This window comes from Pseudopipra pipra, chromosome 12 (assembly GCF_036250125.1).
Source record: "Pseudopipra pipra isolate bDixPip1 chromosome 12, bDixPip1.hap1, whole genome shotgun sequence".
Taxonomy (NCBI): domain Eukaryota; kingdom Metazoa; phylum Chordata; class Aves; order Passeriformes; family Pipridae; genus Pseudopipra; species Pseudopipra pipra.
In genome coordinates this window covers 5,664,825-5,683,861 of record NC_087560.1, presented here as the reverse complement: position 1 = coordinate 5,683,861, position 19,037 = coordinate 5,664,825, and the positions used below count along the sequence as shown (strand labels likewise).

General features: G+C 58.0%; 3 protein-coding genes across 6 annotated transcripts in view; 2 read left to right on the top strand and 1 right to left on the bottom strand.

Annotated features, from left to right (window-relative positions):
- The window catches only part of CSNK1G1 (casein kinase 1 gamma 1), a 99,356-nt gene extending 88,815 nt beyond the window's left edge, over window positions 1–10,541 (top strand). For 2 of the 3 annotated variants that reach the window (XM_064668640.1, XM_064668642.1), the window contains 3 exons: window positions 1,959–2,065; window positions 4,294–4,317; window positions 7,299–10,541. In XM_064668640.1, coding sequence (XP_064524710.1) covers window positions 1,959–2,065; window positions 4,294–4,317; window positions 7,299–7,353 — 186 coding nt within the window. In that variant the 3' untranslated portion in view covers window positions 7,354–10,541. The remainder of the gene's footprint in view (window positions 1–1,958; window positions 2,066–4,293; window positions 4,318–7,298) is intronic. The other variant, XM_064668641.1, reaches the window with a different exon arrangement.
- A 1,424-nt stretch (window positions 10,542–11,965) lies between these two features.
- On the top strand, window positions 11,966–14,155 carry PPIB (peptidylprolyl isomerase B). Its single transcript, XM_064668643.1, has 5 exons — window positions 11,966–12,234; window positions 12,769–12,882; window positions 13,013–13,106; window positions 13,482–13,666; window positions 13,807–14,155. Exons 1-5 carry the CDS (start codon window positions 12,079–12,081, stop codon window positions 13,927–13,929), a joined length of 672 nt encoding a protein of 223 aa, XP_064524713.1. The 5' UTR covers window positions 11,966–12,078; the 3' UTR covers window positions 13,930–14,155.
- Window positions 14,156–14,317: 162 nt separating this feature from the next.
- On the bottom strand, window positions 14,318–18,851 carry SNX22 (sorting nexin 22). Of its 2 annotated transcripts, none has more exons than XM_064668644.1 (6): window positions 18,685–18,851; window positions 15,446–15,529; window positions 15,231–15,335; window positions 15,068–15,162; window positions 14,857–14,927; window positions 14,318–14,727 (listed from the first exon to the last, which is right to left on the bottom strand). In XM_064668644.1, exons 1-6 carry the CDS (start codon window positions 18,751–18,753, stop codon window positions 14,642–14,644), a joined length of 510 nt encoding a protein of 169 aa, XP_064524714.1. In that variant the 5' UTR covers window positions 18,754–18,851; the 3' UTR covers window positions 14,318–14,641. The 2 variants fall into 2 exon arrangements, with proteins under 2 accessions (XP_064524714.1, XP_064524715.1); XM_064668645.1 differs by having other exon boundaries at window positions 14,857–14,924; window positions 18,685–18,849.
- Between the last annotated feature and the right edge of the window lie 186 nt (window positions 18,852–19,037).

Sequence of the window (19,037 nt, the reverse complement as noted above, 5' to 3'; positions counted from 1 at the left end):
CTCTTTGGCAGAGGTTTGCTGTGAGAGCTTGCTTTGCTGTCAGACACAACACTCTGAAAATTGGCTCTGGTGAAATGGGAATTAGTACCTGGAGTGGGCCAGAGCTGAGCCGAGGACACGGGTAGTGCAGGATGTCCCTAGGGAAATGCAGATTAGGTTGAAATGTTTACTTTTTCCTGATACTTGATTGGGTTGAATGATTTTTTTTGCTTAATTAGTCATGTTCCTTTTTTCATTTAAAGATATTTTACTGAGTAGCAGAGAAACAAAGACAAGGAGGAACTGATAAATATGTAGCTCTGATCTCAGATGTGAGCAGACAGGGACAGGAGTGTTCAAGGCCAGGCTGGATGGGGCTTGGAGCAACTTGGTCTAGTGGAAGGTGTCCCTGTCCATGGCAGGGGATAGAATGAGCTGAGCTTTAAAGGTCCCTTTCAACCCAAACTGCTCTGTGATTGTATGACTCCAGCACTCAGTACTGAGTAGATGTTTTTATTCATATTTCTTAATGTAAGGGGAATGGTTTCCTTGTAGCTTCAGCACTAATGCAGCTACCTAAGCAGTTTATGAGCCTCCATGTGCCACTGTAAGCATTAAAATTCTGCTTACATGCAGCTGAGAACAAAAAATGTGCTGTGTGTGGCTGCAGAGACTGGAATTTGTTTCTCAACAGACACTCCAGCTCGTGCTGAACCCTTGGGGGGGTCGGCACCTTTGAGCCACCGGTTCCTTTAAGGCTGAATTTGTCACCTGAAAATGAGGCAGCAGCACATGAAAAGCGAGGAGGAAAATCAAAACCTTTTGGAAAATGGAACTGAACAAGTAGCTTAACAAAGTGTGGGAAGAGCCCTGGGAACAGCACAATTAAGCTCCAGCGTTGCGGAGTCGCGTGGGAGTCTGGAGAACCCGGGTGGGCCCACGGCATGATGAGTCTGGGAGAGGGGTGAAGAGAAGCCAAGGGGTTGTCACTTGAGGAGAGCTCTGAGCATCACATGAGCTGAGTCCTGACCCACCTTGGCAGGACCCACCCTCCTTGGGGCCTGGTGGGCAGAAACAGCAGCTGCTGGTAGGACTGAAGTGTTCAAAATGAGCATGGATGGATGTGCTGAGTAGTGAGGGGACATCTGCTGCAAGGGCTCCCTTCCCTTCATATCTGGTGGTCAGGTCATCCAGAGCCACCAGGAGTTCTGGGTAGCACCTTGACTCCCCCCTCACGGGAGATGCCTCCTTTTGCCTTGTAGAAAGGTGAAGAGGAGGAGCAGGAGGGGGAAGCAGGCATCCTTACAGCTCTAGAGCCAGGAGCAGCTCCAGGTGCCTGTCCTAACATCCAGCTGGAGTGTGGAAGGGCCAGCCAAACCTCCATCCCATGCAGACTTCCTTGGTGGTTGTTGTGGTAGTGGAGCAGTGATTGATCATCCAGCTGCCATGAGCTGGGAGCTGGATGGTCATCACTGTAATGGAAATGCCGAAGTGAGCCATCATGGCAGCTGTGAGGCAGAAAGAGATGAGAGACCACGTCAATAGCTTTTGGGCGAGGACATACTTCCAAAAACCAGCTGTGTAAGGAGTGAGACTGGTGGCTCTGGAGTGGCTTCTGCCCATGGTGCTGCCAGGCAACAGGATCAGCCACTCACCTGTAAAAGCGTCTGGGTAAAACAATCAACATTATCTATGTCATGTGTCTATGTAGGGCTGGCAGTGCTTACACCAGTGGCTGCACTCCCAAAGTGGCCTCCCAAAGCCAGAATGACATGTGGTGGGCATGGGAGTGGGAATTAGGGAACAGTCCCCTTCCTGCTGCTCTGCTTGGGATGGACCAGGCCAGCAACTGAAAGGCACCCACAGAACCTGAGCCTGCTGACAGCATGCAAAGAGCAGACGGTTATCCTGCAGATTTCCCATTCCCACAGCATTCCTTGTTGGGGAGCTTCGTTAACGGGGTGTTCCTTTGTATTTAGGTGGTGAGCTCGACCAACGGGGAGCTGAACGTGGATGACCCGACGGGAGCACACTCCAACGCGCCCATCACAGCGCAGGCAGAGGTGGAGGTGGTGGAGGAAGCTAAGTACGTTTACTTTACAACAGGCTTTCCACTGGTTGGTCATTAATCCCCCTCCTGGGAAGCGAGTGGGGATGTTTTCCTGTGGGAAAGTACTCGATGCTCGTGTCCCGTGCCCTTTTCCTTGCATATTGCTGCTTTTGTGCATGGTGCCTTCAGTGCTGCTGCTGCTGCTGCTGCTTCTCTTTGACACTTGTCATGCCTGGAGAACGTAACTCTTACTCAGAGCATGTCCTGCCAGGTAGATGGTGGCACAGATCCCAAAATACTGGGAGCTGATTTCAGGAATCCTGGGGAGCGTCCCCCTTTCCAAAGGGAGAACGTGCTGAGAGTGTAGGAGTAGCTCAAGCACAGCTCAGTGAAGAGATCATTGGTCTGAGAGTTGACACTTTATTTCTGGCTGTGAGAAGTGAGTGCCAAGTATCCAGAACGGTGCAAAAGTAACTCCTACAGGGATGGGTAGTTCTCCCTGTAGGTTGTCTTGGTCCAGCTCTATGGAAGCTGAATGAGAGGAACCAGAAGCAGCTTGTGGAGGAGAAGGTGCTCCTTCTGACTGACCTCTCCTGTAGCTTCTGATCAGGAGTGAGAACGGATGTCCAAAGTTGCTGTGTTGCCCATTTTGGCCTCCTGTGCACACGTGCTGCTTCCGGCACCATCGTGTCACCTTTTGCATGATCCTCAACATGGCACCTTCTCTCTGCCTCTGAACTAGACCAGGTCCCTGGCGGGTCACTGGGGAATCCTGGCACTCCCCGAGCAAGGGGTCAGTGGGGCCAGAGCTGCCTTTGAACTGGTCAGTGCTGGGACATGGCCCAGCTGCCTGGTTATTATTTGATTGGGTGATACTGGTGCTGCTTGTCCCACATCGTTTGCCCCAACCTCTGTGGGCACTCCTGGGTGAAGAGGAAAACTGGCAGGTGCAAGGAAGGGTATGTGGAAGGGAAAGGTCCCTGGGTATGTGTCATCTGTGCTGGTTGTCCTGAAGGTCTTCTGTTCTTCTCCCTCGGGAAGCACCTGTGCCGGATCTTGTTCGCTGGTAGCTGGCCTGGCCTTGATCCCAGCAGTAGCAGGCACACCTTCTCTGAGCCCAAGAATCAAGCCTTGGATTTGGTGCAGGCTCCTCATCAGGCTCAGCAGGGTGGGGGAGATCTTGAGGTGCAGGTTGCAGAGTGGGCAACATTCCTCTTAGTGTGGCCAGCAGGGACCACCAGTTTGGCGTCACGGGCTCTGAAGGGAGTCCCCCCCAGGCATGTGGCTCCTAGGATGCAGCACATTGTCACTCTTAGCAGTTCTGATACAACAACCCAGTGCAAGGAAGGACCAGGAACACCTCCAGCCCATGTTCCTGCAGTGAGGTCATTGTCCACACCCCCCTCCATGTACAGGGGAGACATCAAGGCAGGTGGGAAGGAGCATGGGAGAGCTGTGCTGCCCAGGCCCTGTCCCTCAGGGACATGGAGCTAGTCTGTCTCTCTCCAGCCCTTGTTTGTGTGCTCCCAAATTGGTTTTGGCGGTGCTGGGAAGCAGAGCATAAGCTGCTTTGCACTGACAGCTTTGGGGTCTATTGTAATTCCCAAGCATAGTCGTCTTCATTCCGCTTGCCACAGGGAGCACTGGCTTCATCTTTCCTCACATCTGTGATCAGAAATCCCCTCAGGCACACGAGAAGGGCAAAGGACTTTGGGATTGTGCTCTGCAGCAAAGTGTGCCAGAGAAAGCTGGCAGGAGCTGGAGCTGGGCATCGTGTTTTGAGACAATGTGCAAGAGCAGAAGGGGCTTTCCCTGGCATTCCAGAGGGCAGAGCTGTGCCAGTGCTTCTGCCTGTGGTGTGCTGGAGAAAAGCTCCTGATCCCAGACATGGATTCTGCTGGAGGGCTGATTCCAAGTGTAGATCCATCATCAGGCCCTGCTGTTGCTGGAGCTGCAGGGCACAAGAGCAGATGGTGGCCCAGAGTCGCTTTCTGATCCCAGCCCCAGATAAGAACCTGATGGGGCTGGTACCTCCATGGCAAACAGGGGGAAGGTGGAAAACCCCTTGAGAAGGTGGCGGCTGTCAGCGGCACCACAGCGAGGGCAGAGGTGGTGTGAGGGCTGGGGCGGGCGGCGGGCAGGCCTGGTGTGTGTCTGCCTCTGCACTGCATGTTTGCATGGCTGCGGTGACTCGCTTCCATCCCACCTCTGTGAACTAATCGCTCTTTCTTCCTTTCTGTGTTTTTTCTCTACACTCTCTGTAGCTGCCTGAAAATGCTCAACTTGTGGTGAGTCCCTCTCTCCAGTCCACATGCAAGGGGGAGCGGACCAGACTAGACTGGGGTTGGCAAAACCAAACCCACCAAACCCTAAAAAAGCACAAAGTCAAAGCCAACCCAGAGCTGTTTTGATTTTAGGGCCACGTGCAATACTGGGGAGGGTGTGGGCTGTGTCCGAGCGGCCACACTAGGCCGAGCAATTCGGCTGATCTCTGAACACATGGATGTAAAATCAGACTTTAATCTTTTCCTATTTGGCTTTCCATCTCCCCCAAACGTTTATGTCCCTGAGCAGATGATGCCTGATGGAGTTGGGCAGAGTTGGGACCAGGCTTGCTGGGCCTCTTGCAGGAATTCCTCACGCAGACGATTACGGAGGGAAAACCCTGTGCTGGGTATCCTGGGGAGGCAGTCACTTCCTTGGAGAGTCTCCTCTGGAGAAGCACAGGCCAGAGAGGATGGAAAGACAAGACTATGGAGTCCTCATTAGTGACAGAGCCCCTACTTGGAGAGAGTGGGTGGGAGGCAGCTCCTTTTCAGCCAGCTGAGGTGCAGGTGAATGGATGTCTCCAGGAAAGAAGGGATGGAAGGGTTGGGATTAGCACTGGTCCAAGCCCAGCTCAGGGCTTTATCAGGGTTTCGAAGCTGCAGCTGTAGCATCCCAGTCTCAGGTTGTCCCATGGAGATGTTCCCTCCCTCCTGCCCCTTGGGAAAGCCACATACCCAGTAAGCAGGGGACCAAGTGGAGATTCACATGAGGAATTTGTATCTCAGGGAGGGCTGATGGGTGGGAATGGCCCCAGAGTAAGGGGACCAGGCCCGTGTGCTGTGAGGAATGTCCTTGTTGGATGGGAGACTGACTGCCTCTGCCCTGCTCTCCATAGGCATCACCTCCAATACCTCTGGCATCTCTGGCTTCTCTGTATGTCGTAGTCTGGGGCTGTTCTCTTGGGCATCGTCTGCATGCAGAGAGATCACGTTCTGTAATTGTCAGCCTGCCTTATTCTTTTATTTTGGTGTTTTGCCTCTGCCTGTCTGACCTGCCAGGATTTCCTTTCCTGAACCCTTCCCTGGACCTCTGAGTAAGAGCCTAAAAAGACAGTCACAAGGAAAAGCCAGAAGTCAGTCAGCTCCCTTTGTTGGGTACCCAAGGAGTCGAGTGCTGCTCAGCCTCTTCTTCCCTTACCCGCTGCATGCAAAACCATCACTCGTGCATCCTCCATCCTCTCTCCCCATGACCTTCCCCCTTACCCACCATTGCCCATGTCATGAAGGAAGGTGGCTGCTGTGGGAGAAAAATACTGCGACAGGTTAAAGCAGGAGGAGGGGGCAGATGGCCTGGGACAACAAAACACAAGAGCTGTCCTGGGCTGGGGGTTCCAGCCTGGGCCAGGGGGGCTGCAGGCGGCACACACACATCTCAGGGTGGGTGGGCAGTGATGGAGGCTCCTGCAAGAACAAGGGCTTGGCATTTCTCCTCGTCCCACCTCCAAACTGGGCCTGGTCAAGAACCTTGAAACAAACCATGGATATTTTTCTCCTGGCCCTTAGTCCTTGCGGTGGGAGGAGTCCCTCTTGTGGGCCCTGTGGGGGCTCTCCCACAGGGTTTTGTGGCAGGGATTTGCTCTCCTCAACAGACAATCCATGCTCACAGCGTGGTGGTGGTCACCCATCACTTTTGCACCCCATAGAAAGGCTCATGCACCCAGGGACAAGCACCTTCGGGATGCGAGTAGGAATGAATCTGTTCCTCCAGCTCTGAGAGGATGGAGGTGTAATGCCACCATTCCACAAAGGACCCAGCAGAAAATAGTTTGGAGAAGTTGTTACAGTGGTTTTAAATGTTTTTAGTCTGTTGGTAACAGATGATTGTGGGAGAAAATGGTCTTTGCATCTTCACATTTGCCTGCCAGAGTTCAAGAAGTGTTTGGACAACGCTCTCAGGCACACGGTGGGATTCTTGGGGGTGTCCTGTGCAGGGCCAAGAGCTGGATTTGATGATCCTTGTGGGTCCCTTCCAAGTCAGGATCTTCTATGATTCTGTGGTCTACTCTGACTGCTTAGCTAGGCATCCCTTCCACCAGCCTGGAAGAGCAGTCTTCCAGCATCACCCAGACTTCTCCAGAGGTGGCAGTCCTGGCACATGGAGAAAGACACGTAGCTCAGGAGAACTCGCACAGAACAAGCACCTGTGCAGAGTATTCCTGGCAGTGGGCTGAGGGCAGGAAGATAGATACACCTTCAGCACCAAGGGATTCTGTAGGAAGCCAGCAGGACTATAGGATCTGGGTGACTGCTCCCAGTGTATCCCACGGGGAACCCATCACTCCTCATGGTGCAGCTGTGTTGGGCGTTCCTCTCCCCACCTCAGCCTCCACTCTCCATCCTTCTTGCTTCCCCTAATCCCTGGGCTTGTGCACCTCCCTCGCATCAGATGGGGAAAGCAGCAGGGGTTCTGCATCCTGGCGCTGAGTGATTGATCCGATGTGGAAGCTCTGGTGAAAGGTTCAGTAAAGAAACCTGGTCCCAGAGCCAAGGTCTCTTTGGAACTTGTCTTTTTAGTGAACAGTGGTGAAAACCATGGGTCTCATGGCTGGGAAGAGCAGCCAGGGCTCGCTGTCCCAGTCCGCTTCCTCTGTCGGACAGAGGGAACAGAGCACCTGGATACTGATTTACTGCTTTCCCAGATGGCTCCTTGTGTTCCTGCCCCCGTAAAGCCTTGGGAGGGAGAAGCCCAGCCAGCTCAGGGGCCCCGTGGTGGATCCCCTCACCACACGGCTCACTGGTGGTCTCCCAGTCTGGGCTGGTGGGATCACCATCCACCAGCCCCTGCTGACCATTCCAGGGGCCAAAGGTGTGTCCGGGCCTGTCGAGCAGAGGTGCTGTTGCATGTGGCCAACACAGGGACCCCGGGGCGGTGTGGACTTCCTGGGATTGCCAGGACTTGGTGCTGGGCATGGGGCTGACTCTCCTTGTCCTTTGTGTCCCAGGTGCTGCTGCTTCTTTAAGAGGAAACGGAAGAAGACGGCTCAGCGTCACAAGTGACCGGTGCCTCCTGGGCCTTGCAGGAACCACCGCGCCTGCAGCTCCTGCCCTGAATCACTGGAAGGGGCTTCTCTTTAGGGGGGAGGAGGAGGAGGATGAGGCAGAGGAGGAAGAGAGAAAAACAAAACAAAACAAAACAAAAACAAAAACAAAAACAAAAAAAAACCAAGTGACATTTTAAACCAAAAAGAGAAGAAAACGTTCCAAAACAAACCACTCTGGGGTGGATCTGCTGAATGGTCTCCCTCGTTCACTCCAAGCCTGAAGCTCCTTTTGGGACCAGGACTGTGGCTGGCTCAGGTCTTGGTCGCCCTGGGAGGGGGGCTGGCTGGCTGACCCTCCTTCCCCTTGTTTACGGCGAAGGCATCGTTCACGCAAACCTGAGGACTGTGCTTAGTTCCTGCTCACTTTCCTCCCCTCCCTCCCCTGCGCTCTGTACTCCTCCGTCCTCCTCCCTCCTTAATTAAGTGAAGAAATCCAATAGGATTGATTGGCTGTAGAGAGGGCAGGAGGATGTGAGGCAGGCAGGAGAGTTGCTGGGAGAAGGGCCTGACCGCTGCAGCAGGAAGAGACAGGTTCCCTCTGCGGCTCCTTGGGAACAGTTACACTGTAATGTGCAAGCTGTGAGAAATTTGCAATCTACTGTTCCAGTTAGGGTTTTTTTTCCGGCTCCCTTGACACCTCCCTCCTCTGACGGTAACAGAGCAATGTGGATTGTTTTAAAGAAGCTGACGTCGTTGCACTTTTTATTATTTTTAGCATTTACAGATGCACATTGTATCTGTGGATCTCTCCGTGGCCGCGCCAGCGCAGGCAGACATCCAGCGGGGAAGACGGTGGATGCACAGAATGCCCTCGAGTGGGGATGTCCAGGACCCTCGTGCCAGGCTGGGGCTCCCAACGCCCGCCTTGGGGCACACGCTGAGGAAAGCATACTTGAATTTCCACTCACCCTTCCTAGCTGCCGGTGAATGTCCCTTCCATGGTTTCCTATGCCATACCTGACCCAGCTGGCCGGGAGACGCGAGGCCGTCACCCGGTGTTGGCAGGAGGGAGTGGCATCGGCTTTGCTGAGCCAGAGGAGTTTGTGCTGGTTTAAGAGGTAGATCTGGATTGAGGTTCCTGGGAAGCAGCCATTTCCCGAAGTGTGGGCAGCTGGGCAGCGTTCCCAAATCCCTCTGTGGGGTGGTTGTGAACCTTCTGTGAGAACACCTTAGCAGGAGCAAAGCTTCCCTGGCAGGGAGAGGATACTTCATGCCTTAACACTGATCCCATTTCCTGATGGTCAGATAGGTTTGACTGGAATAGCCTTTATGTCCTCTCCATGAGCGTGGGGCTGGGAGTGGGGGACACCGTCCCACCCCCCAGAGCACCCACGGTTCTGCACCACTTTGAGCCAAACCAATAGCAAGGAAAGGGCTTGGGGCACTCTGCACACCCGTAAAAACAAGGAAATCTTGCCTCCTGCTGCAGTGTTTCCCAAATCAGAGGAGGCTGAGGCTGCCCAGGGGTTCCCAGGAGGTGGCAGGGCTGTGGGAGAACTGGAGCAGCTGTTGGGAACATTGTGAATAAGCTCCTTGGACTTAGTCTTTCAATATATGACACCAGACCAGGCAGGGACTGTTCACTTGAGGGACTTGCTTGTCATAAACTGGGGCCTGGCTCACTCCAAAATCCTGGAGAGCGTGAAGGGAGGAAAGGGAGAGACTAGATCTCATTATCTTTTATTTGTTTTAATGATGATCTGCATAGCTTGGAGTTCACAGAGTGGCATTCCCAGGAGGTTCAGTTCCCCGGGCTGGGTAGAAGTGGGTGTAGAGGGCAGGAGATCGCCCTGGGCAGGGAGCTCTGGGCTTGCTCCTCGTGCATCCCTGAGACAGGCAGGACACTGGTTAGAGCAGAAAGGCCTCGCTCCTCACCAGGATCCCCCGGGGTGTCTCTTGGCCATGTTCTCTCCATGCCTTATCCCAAGGAGCTCTCAGCTCACACATGCACCCCTTTCTTCCTTTGCAAAGTGCTTTCCTCCAGCCATGCTGTGGGCCAGGGCAGGAAGGAGGCAGGAAGGGGACCCCTCACCTCCCGCCGGGACATTCACCCTCTTGTCCCCTCCCGCCAGAGGGAGGACAGGGACCGTGGCCACGTTCCACCTTTCTCTTCCCGAACTCCTCTGCTGCCAGGGGCTCCCAGGAGCCCTGTATCTGTCTCTGGCACAGGCGTTCCCCTCTCTGCTGTAGGAAACCATGGTTTGGCATCTTGGGAGGAGGGTCCATGGGCATGGGAGCTCCTCAGGAGCCGCCCTGCCCGCTGCAGATGGAGCCAGGCCCTGAGACACTTCTGTTGCTGCCCTCCCAAGCCCCACTAAGTGCCTGTCACCAGAACTCGATTCCTTCTGCATCTCCTGCCGTGTTTGGTCATTCCTCGCTGCCTCCACTCAAGGAGCAGCTTGTAGTTGCAGCATATGTAAGTGTTTGCAGGGTGAGGGAGGGCGGGGGGGAAAGGGGCCATCTCAACAGGTTTTGTTCTTAAATGTTTTTGGTTTCTTTTGTTTCAGTTTTTTTTTTTTTTAAGTGAATGTATTTGATTGTTTAGAAACTTTCCTGACCTTGGTTTTAAGTGGGTTGGTTTGAAAGCTGTTTCATGGTGACCCACTACGGCTTCTCTCCAGAGATATGATGTTCTTTTAATCCTACGATGATGTGTTTGTAGGGGAGGACTGTCCCCCCACGGCATGCTGGTAATGCTCACTTGTACCAAGCCCTCTTGCACTATAATCGTACGTTGGACTCTTCAAAAAAAAAAAGGGCAAAGATGTGGGGTGGCTTTTTAACAAAAAATTAAAAAAAAAAAAGGCAAATAAAGCAGGTTAACAGCAAGTCCCATTCTTGAGGGAACCGCTGTCCCCAGGGAGCTCAGAGGTGACGAGGAGATGCAGCCAGACTGAGCCAGCCATGCTGTGGTAGGACGCAGGGCATTAACCTGGGCAAACCCTCCTCTCCTTGCTGGGAGCAGTCAGAGCGGGGAAACCCTGGGGTTGGAGGGGAGGGGGCTCTCTGGGGGCTCCCTGGGGGTTGGGCTGGTCTCCGACGTGTCTCTCTGCGGCTCAGCCCACCAACGTTGCGATGCAGTCTTCTGAGGTATCAAGTGAGATGATTATTATTATTTTTTTTCAATAAAACATTGCACTGCTGCATTGTTCTCCATGAATAGACGTATTTATTACCTCAGCCTGAGCACTGCACTTGTGTTTTGTCTTCCTTTGGCTCCGCTGGGCACTGGGCCCTCTTTGGAGGGGAGGGTGCAGGGGGTGGGACCTGGCAGGACCCTCTCAACAACTTTGTGTTGAGCCATGGATGGTTTGGCCCCACAGAGCTTGGCCAAGGCGTGGTGGCACTGATTTCCCTTCTCCCTGTGGCTGCACATTGCCAGTTCAGCTGTCCTGGGTAATGGGATGCCTTGTCCTGGGGCAGCCCTTGAGAGGGACCACAGGAAAGGGGTGCTGGGACCTGCCCGCCTCACCTCTTCCCCTGGCAAGACTGAAGAGTGGATCAGGCTGTGGGATAAAAACTGAAAAAGGGAGTGAGAGAAGCCCAAATCCTCTTAAATAGCAGGAGTGACCAGGCTGGAAGCACACAGGAGTGACTGTGGTGTTGCAGCTTAGCACCATCACTGAAGATGTCCCTGCCCATGGCAGGAGTTGGACTTTTAAAGGTCCTTTCCAACCCACACTGATCTGTGATTACAAATCCTGGAGTTAGTTGAAGATGTGGGGATTACGTTTTTATTTAGTGTCAGCTAAATTTAGTGTCAGCTTTATTTAGTGTCAGTGTCAGTCCCCCAAAAGACAAACCTCAAAGGTGAAGTCGCTGGTTTTAAGGGCCACGGAGGAGATGCTTGGGGTTTGTATCCTTGCCAGAGCACATGTATCCCGAAAACCAATTTTTGGGAACAGGCAATGAGAGCTCATACTAAAAAAAGCTACATTTAAGGCTAGGAAGTGGGGGGGGAAAGTGTCCCAAGAGCGATTCCAGCGTGGAGCAGGTTCCAAGCACGGGAGCATCTTTGTTCAAGTGCTCTCCCTGTGTGGGGACAGTGAAAGCTGCTTCCAAAGGTGCTGTTTGGCTCTCGGGTGGCATCTTTATAACGCCGTTCTGCTCACTGACACTGACTCGCAGCCATTTGGCTGCACCGGGGCACGGCTCGGCCTCCCGGGGGGATCGAGCGCTCCTTTGTTTTGGCCGCTCAGTGTCACCCTGCCCCTTGGGACACCGGACCCGGGGACACCGGGGACACAACGGCCCCGGATCACCGGCTCCGGGGGGACACCGGACACAGTGGCCTTGGGGACACCGCCCCAGGTGGCCTCGGGGGAGGGACACCGGGGCACCGGGACACACCGACCTCGGGTCACGGGCCCCGCCTGCCCTCGCACCCCGCCCTCCGCTCTCCGGCCGACATTGGCCGCCGACACCCCTTGGCCCCGCCCCTCTCCCGCCTTCTTCCCTACGACGTCCTATCATCACGCCAGCCCGCTCTTGATTGACAGCGCCGCGGCCGCCCAGCGAGGGGCAACGTGGCAGCCGCCCGCGCCCCGCCCGGCCGGAAGGCGCCACCTCCCCCCCCCTCGCGGCCGCTGTTGGTCGCGCCCGGGCGGGCGGAGCGGGCAGGCGGCAGCGAGGGCGGTACCACCGCGCGGCGCGGGTGGGGGTGCGCGGCGGGCGTGGCCGGATGCCGGCGGCGCGGCGGGCGCTGTGGCCGGGCTGCGAGCGGCGCAGGATGAAGGTGCTGGTGGCGGCGGCGGCGCTGGGCGCGGCCCTCCTGCTCCTGCTGCCCGCGGCCTCCCGCGCCGACGAGCGCAAGAAGGGGCCCAAGGTCACCGCCAAGGTCGGGGGGGGCCGGGCCGGAGCCGGCGTGGGGAACGCGGATGGGGCGGGGGAGGCCTCGACGGGGTTGTTGGGGTGAGGGGGGCCTGGATGGGCTGAGGGGTGTCTGGGGCTGAGGGGGCCCGGATGGAGGGGAGGGGAGGGTGTGGTGGGAGGCCGTGAGGGAGGAGGGCTTGGGAGGGACGGACAGCTGGGATGGGGGGGTCTGGGATGGGCGGAGGAGGCCTGGAGGCAACTTGGCCCAGCTTGGGGGGGAGCTGAGGTGGGGGAGGCCCAGCTTGGAGTGAGGAGGAAGGACCGTGGGGTGAGGAGGTCCTAGATGGGGTGGGAGAGGCCTGGGCTGAAGGCCTGGGTTGGAGGAGCCCAGCTGAGACTGTGGGGTGAGGGGATGCAGGCAGGGAGGCGGGGGAGACCGGACCCAGTGAGATTTTGGGCCTGGTTGGACTAGGTGAGTGGGACTTTTGGGAGGTGGGTTGGCCCAACAAGGTGAGTGTGGCTCCCGTGGTGTCCCCCTAACCTTCCTGCACCCCCCAAGGTGTTCTTCGACCTGCGGATTGGGGAGGAGGACGTGGGCCGTGTCGTCATTGGGCTCTTTGGCAAGACGGTGCCCAAGACAGTGGAGAACTTTGTGGCATTGGCCACCGGAGAGGTGAGGGGCCCACGGCCCCCTGGGCCTCACCGGCCCCTGGGAGGCTCCTACTGACCTGGGGCAGTGCTGGGTGCAGGGAGCTCTGGGCCATCCCTTTGCCTCACTCCGTGTTCTGCCTCCCCACTTCCAGAAAGGATTTGGCTTCAAGGGCAGCAAGTTCCACCGTGTGATCAAGGACTTCATGATTCAGGGAGGAGACTTCACCCGCGGAGACGGCACTGGAGGTAACTTGGCCCACGCCAGCCCATGGATCCAGCCACAGTCTGGGAGTGAAGCAGAAGCCACGTTCCCAACAGCTGCCTGGCTGCCCTGGGACCAGTGTGGAGCTGGAGCAATGTAGGAATGAGTGGGCATGGAGTTCATAGAGACCTGGCCTCAGAGCAGAGCTGGATGCTGGGGTAACTGGGGTGCTGGGAGCCTCCTGCTCTGGTCCCTGGGGGCATGACCCTCCTTGCCCAGCTCATGGGGGGCTTCCAGCTCCCTCCAGCAGCCCATAGCTCATGGTTCCCTGTGGCATTGGTGTTCATCCCCACTGTGGAAGTGCTCGTTCCCCCACCACCATCATCACCCCAACGCTGCCTTTTTGTCCCCACCCTTAGGAAAAAGCATCTATGGGGACCGTTTCCCTGACGAGAACTTCAAGCTGAAGCATTATGGGCCAGGCTGGGTGAGCATGGCCAATGCTGGCAAGGACACCAACGGCTCCCAGTTCTTCATCACCACCGTGAAGACGCCGTGGCTGGACGGGAAGCATGTGGTGTTTGGCAAAGTGCTGGAGGGCATGGTGAGGGCCCAGGGGGAAAAGGGGGCCAGGGAGAGTGGGACTGGGCAGGCAAATGGGCTGGGAGGCACCTGGAGAGGGACAGGGGTTGGCCAAGCTGGCTCTGCCTGTGTGTCCTACTCTCACACCTCTCCTCCACCCAGGACGTGGTGCGGAAGGTGGAGAACACGAAGACCGACAGCCGGGACAAGCCCCTAAAGGACGTTGCCATCGTTGACTGCGGCACCATCGAGGTGGAGAAGCCCTTTGCCATCGCCAAAGAGTGAGGGACCAGTGGGGGTGGCAGGGCCAGCACCAGGGACCTGCTGGGGCATGAGGGGGCCACGGGCCTGGGGCTGCCCTGCTCTTGGGGCAGGGGAGCAGCCACGGGGTCCTGCTGTGTCCCACTGCCCAGGCCCCTCTCCCAGCCAGTGGGACGGGGCACGGGCTCCTCTTCCATCACTTTTGTAAGAAGCACATGCTCCAATAAATGTGACCAATGTGTTTTTTAAAGAGCTGCCTCTCTCCTACCTTCATGGGGGTGCAGATCCCTTCCCATCCCTCACCTGTGTGCACCCCTCAGCCTTCCATCTCCCTTCTTCTACATCCCATCCAGCTGGGAGCAGTGCCACAGTTGGCCCCAGGTTTGCTTCACAGAATTCCACAGCACAGCGCTTTGCCAGGCAGTGAAATCCAAGAGATTTATTGTACCAAAGCCAGATGCAGAGGGGTTTTCCAGCATGGTTCAGCATCCAAAGGCTCCAACCACAACCCCAAAATATTGGGAAGAAGGCAGAGCTCCTCCTCTCTCAGAAAAGGCACTTTGGATGGTGGTGGGAGAGCAGCTGTGGCTCCCACTGTCCCCTTGGGTTCTCCCACCCAGTTTTCCTGCCCCAGTCCAGTGGGGAGGAGTCATTTTCACCACAGGTGAGGATCTTTTCCTCACCACTGCAGCCCTGGGAGCTGGGTGGGTCCCTGGGAGCCTGGCATTCCAGGGGCTCAAGGCACTGCCTGGCCAGGGGTGCAGCTTGGAGGGAGGTAAAGGCCTTGCAGGACCCCGGTGAGGATGGTGTTGGGGAGCAGATCTACAAGGAGAGGAGGGAGCTGGAGCAGCTGGTTCCCTCCTGAGCCCCATTAAAGGAAAAACATCTTTTAGGGACCCAGGAGAGCCTTTTGGAGGTTTTGGGGACCTTCTCTGTGGTCCTGCTCCTTACCAGTGTCACCTGGCCCCACGTATGGATCGGAGCAGAAGCCGATGACAGGGCGCTGGGAAGGCAGGAGTCTGCTGCCATGGGAGAGGGGATATCAGCCCCTAGCCTGTCCCCATCATCCCCAACCCCGTGTCTTGGGGTGCTTCTCACAAGTCGGGGGGATGATCCCAGTGCCGTACGGGATAACCGTGGTACCAGTAACTCATCTACTCACGAGGGGCTGCTGGCCTTGGGGTCTTGCTGGCACCGCCGCACCTTCAGGAAGTCCAGCACATCCTGGGGCAGCTCCTTGTTGTGGTACAGGACACCCTACCGTGGCCCAGGACAGGTCAGCATCCCAAAAAACCCACCCCACCCCACCGCTGTGCACACCTCACCCGCAGGTAGAGCTCCAGGCCCTGCCGGCGCTGCTCCAGTGCTTTGGGCATCCAGTGGGGGACATGGCGTGGGGGGAAGTCGGGCACCTTGCAGGTCTTCTTGATCTGGAGTGGAGCGTGGAGGGCATCAGGGCAGTATGGGCCAGGGAGGATGAGGCTGAGCCTCCTCGTGTCCCCTCCCTGTGTCCCCTTCCAGCAGAGCCAGGGGGTCTCACCCGCTTGTGTAGTGCCTGGAACTCGCTGTAGCGCTTGGTCACCGTGTGCCGCCGGCCATCGCACAGCACCTCCACCCGGAACACCTGCAAGGGGGGCAGACCTCATCAGCCTCATCCTCACCAGCCTCATCATCATCATTCTCACTGGCCTCATGGTCCTCACCATCCCCATCATCCTCACCGTCCTCATCATCTTCACTATCCTTATTGTCCTCACCATCCTCATCCTCACCATCCCCATCATCCTCCCAGGGAAGGCAGGAGCCCCCAGTTTCCACACACACTCCCCACCTAGGGAGGGTACTTGGGAATCTCTACCCCCTCCCACTGTCCAGGACAGGCAGAGACCTCCAGCCTCTCGAGCAGACTCCCAAAACTCTGGGGGCAGATGAGGTCACCATGGGAGCAGGCAGGAACCCCCAAAAGCAGATGGGACGCCCCCTCCCAGATCAATCAGGAAGGTGTGACAGCCTGGGGTTGGTTTGATATCCCACCCCTCACCAAACCCCAGGGAAGTCAGGACCCCTGGGGCTGGCAGTGACCTTCACCCCCTGGGGCATGTGGTGACACCAGGGAGGGGCACATGGGGACCTCCGGCTGCTGGGACAGGGAGAAAAACCACCCTTCCCCAAGGCAGATGAGGTTCCCCCCACCTGGGGACAGTCATGGACCTCCACCCCTTGAGGCAGGCAGGGGACCCTGCTCTTTCCCCATGGGGCCAGAGGGAACCCCCAGACCAGGGGTTCTCCACCCTCCGTTCCCCAGGATCAGTGGGAATACTCCAGCTAGGGACACCCAGTGCCTTCAAGGGTGGAATGTCCCCAGGCAGACACCCCTGAGGATATACAGGGACCTCCACCCCATGGTGCCACAGGGTAACCTCTGAGACAAGATATAAGGGCAGGGGGCCCACCTCAGTAGGGAACCCTGTGGGGACCCCTGCCCAGCAGCCCCTGGGCCAAGGACCCCTGTCCCCTCCCTTTCGAGGGCTATGTGTCCCCCTTCCCAAGCAGGGATCCATAGGGATCCAGCTGGGGACCTCCACTCCCCAAGGCAGATAGTCCCATCTGCCCCTCTCTCCCCACTCCCCCCCTGCTCCCCTAGACAGGTGGGACCCCTGAGAGCCAGTAGGACCACTGGGGGCAGGCAGGAACCCCCCGAACCCTTGGAGCATGTGGGGACGTCTGGGTGGACGTGTCAGGACCCCACAACCCCCCTACACCATTCAAGGCAGGCAGGGACCCTCATCCCCAGGGCAGAGGGGCCACTCAGAAGCAGACGGGGACCCACCAACTCCCTGGTGCCAGAGGGACCTCCCCCAGGGCAGAGGGACACCCCCTTTTCAGGGCAGAGGGTGCCCCACTCTCAACAGGGTCACAGGGCATTTGGGGGCCCCCAAACTCTGGAACAGGTGGAGACAAACCTCATCTCCCCGGCCAGTGGGAACCCTCTGTGGGAGAAACAGGGGCAATCAGGAGCCAACAGGAGACACCACCACCACCACCAAGGGCCAGCAGGAATCCCCCAGGTCAGCAGGAATCCCCCCCTTTCAAACACAGAGGGTCCCCAGGCAGGGACCTCAACCTCTGGTAACCCCCCAGGACAGAGACACCCCAGTGACCTCCTTCAGCAAGGACCAAGGGGGCAGCTGGGGACCTCTACACTGGGGCACCACAGGCAGGGAGACACCCTGGGGACAGGGGGGACATCCAACCTCCTGAGCAAAGGGGGACCTTCCCCTCCCTGCCCCAGGATCATCATCCTCAAGGGCAGATGGGGACATCCAGCTACCCCCTGGGGACAGAGAGGACCCCTCGGGCCATGGACCCCAGGTTTCAGGGGTAGAGAGTGCACTGGCAGGGACCACCCCCCCCCAGACACTTGGGAGAAGGACACACCTGCACCTCAGGGGCAGAGGGGGTGACAAGGACTCCCCCCAAGAACAGAGGGGACACACTCTCACCAGGAACACTCTTTCCCCACCCCTTCCATGGGTAGAGGGTCGGTGTCATTTCCCCCTACACCCCAGCCCGGCAGGGATTCCCTGGATGCAGGCAGGGACTGCCACTCCTGGGCATTTGGGGACAGAGGGGTGGCACTTCACCACATCCCACCCCCGGGGCAGATGAAGGACACACATGCCTGGGGCAGATGGGGGTACCTGAGGACAGACAGGGAGCCTCCTACCCCTCTGGGGCCAGAGGGGATCCCTCTGGGTAGAGGGTAGAGGAACACCCCCAATTTCAAAGGCAGAGGGTGCCCCCAGCAGGGACCCAGCACAGGCAGAGACCTCCAGCCCGTGGGGCAGCGGGAGACAAACTCCTTCCCGGAATACGTGGGGTGTCCTGTGGGAACTTGGGGACCTCCAGTCCCAGGGTGGGTGAGGGCACTCCGGGCAGACAGGTACCCCCCTCCTAGGGGGCCAGAGGGCCAGAGCAGGAACCCCTCCTTTCAATGGTAGAGGGTCTGTGCCCCTCGCCGGCAGGGACCCCTGGGGACAGGCAGGACCTCCACTCCTGGGGCATTTGGGGGACCCCTGGGACCTTCAAATCCTGGGGCAGGAGGAGACAAATCCCCCGGAGGACGGGGTACTCCAGTTCCAGGGGATGTGGGGGCATGCTGGGACAGACGGGGACTTCCCCAAGAGGGCACCCCCGGATCAGCTCCCCCCACACACCAGCAGGGACCCCTGGGGCAGATGGGTCACTCCTGGGGACATTTGGGACTTCCAGACCCCGGGGCAGAGGGAACACGCCCATCCACCCTCCCCGGACAGACGGTAACCCCCACCCACGGGGGCAGAGGGGACTCCCAGACCAGGGACACCACCACCCCCCTTTCAAAGGTAGAGGGTCTGTGCCCCCCCCCCCGGCAGGGACCTCCACTCCTGGGGCAGGTGGGGGACCCCTGGGGACACTTGGAGACCTTCAAACCCTGGGGCAGGAGGAGACAAATCCCCCGGAGCGCGGGGGACTCCAGCCCCAGGGCACGTGGGGCCATGCCGGGAGAGACGAGCACCCCCAACAGGGACCCCCGAACCAGGCCCCACCTCCCTCCACCGGCAGGGACCCCTGGGGACACGCAGGGACCTCCACTCCCGAGGCAGATGGGGAACCCTCGGGGACAACTGGGGACCTCCAGACCCCGGGGCAGAGAGAGACACCTCCCCCCTCCACCCTTCTTGGGCAGACTGGGACCCCCGCGGGCAGCCAAACCTCCACCCCCGAGTCCCCGCTCACCGTGTGTGCCCTGTCGGGGCTGCGCGAAGCCGCCGCGGGTTCCGCCGCTGGGATGGAGACGGCGATCATGGCCCGGGGGGCTGGGGGGGCCAGGGGGCGGGGAAGGGCTGCGGGGCCGGGGAGGGACCGCCCCGAGCGCCCACAGCGGGGACACGGTCCCTAAAGCACACCGGGGAGGGTCCTGCGACCCCACATCCAGCACAAGGGGAAGAAGGGGGGGAATGGAGGAGCCGCCGGGACGCCGCTTTACAGGGATATGGGGAAAGGAAAGTGGGAAGTCAGAACCAAGCTGCGTTTTCCCTTTTTTAAGGCAGAAGGGGTATCGGTTTTGGTGAAATCCACACGTTGGGGGC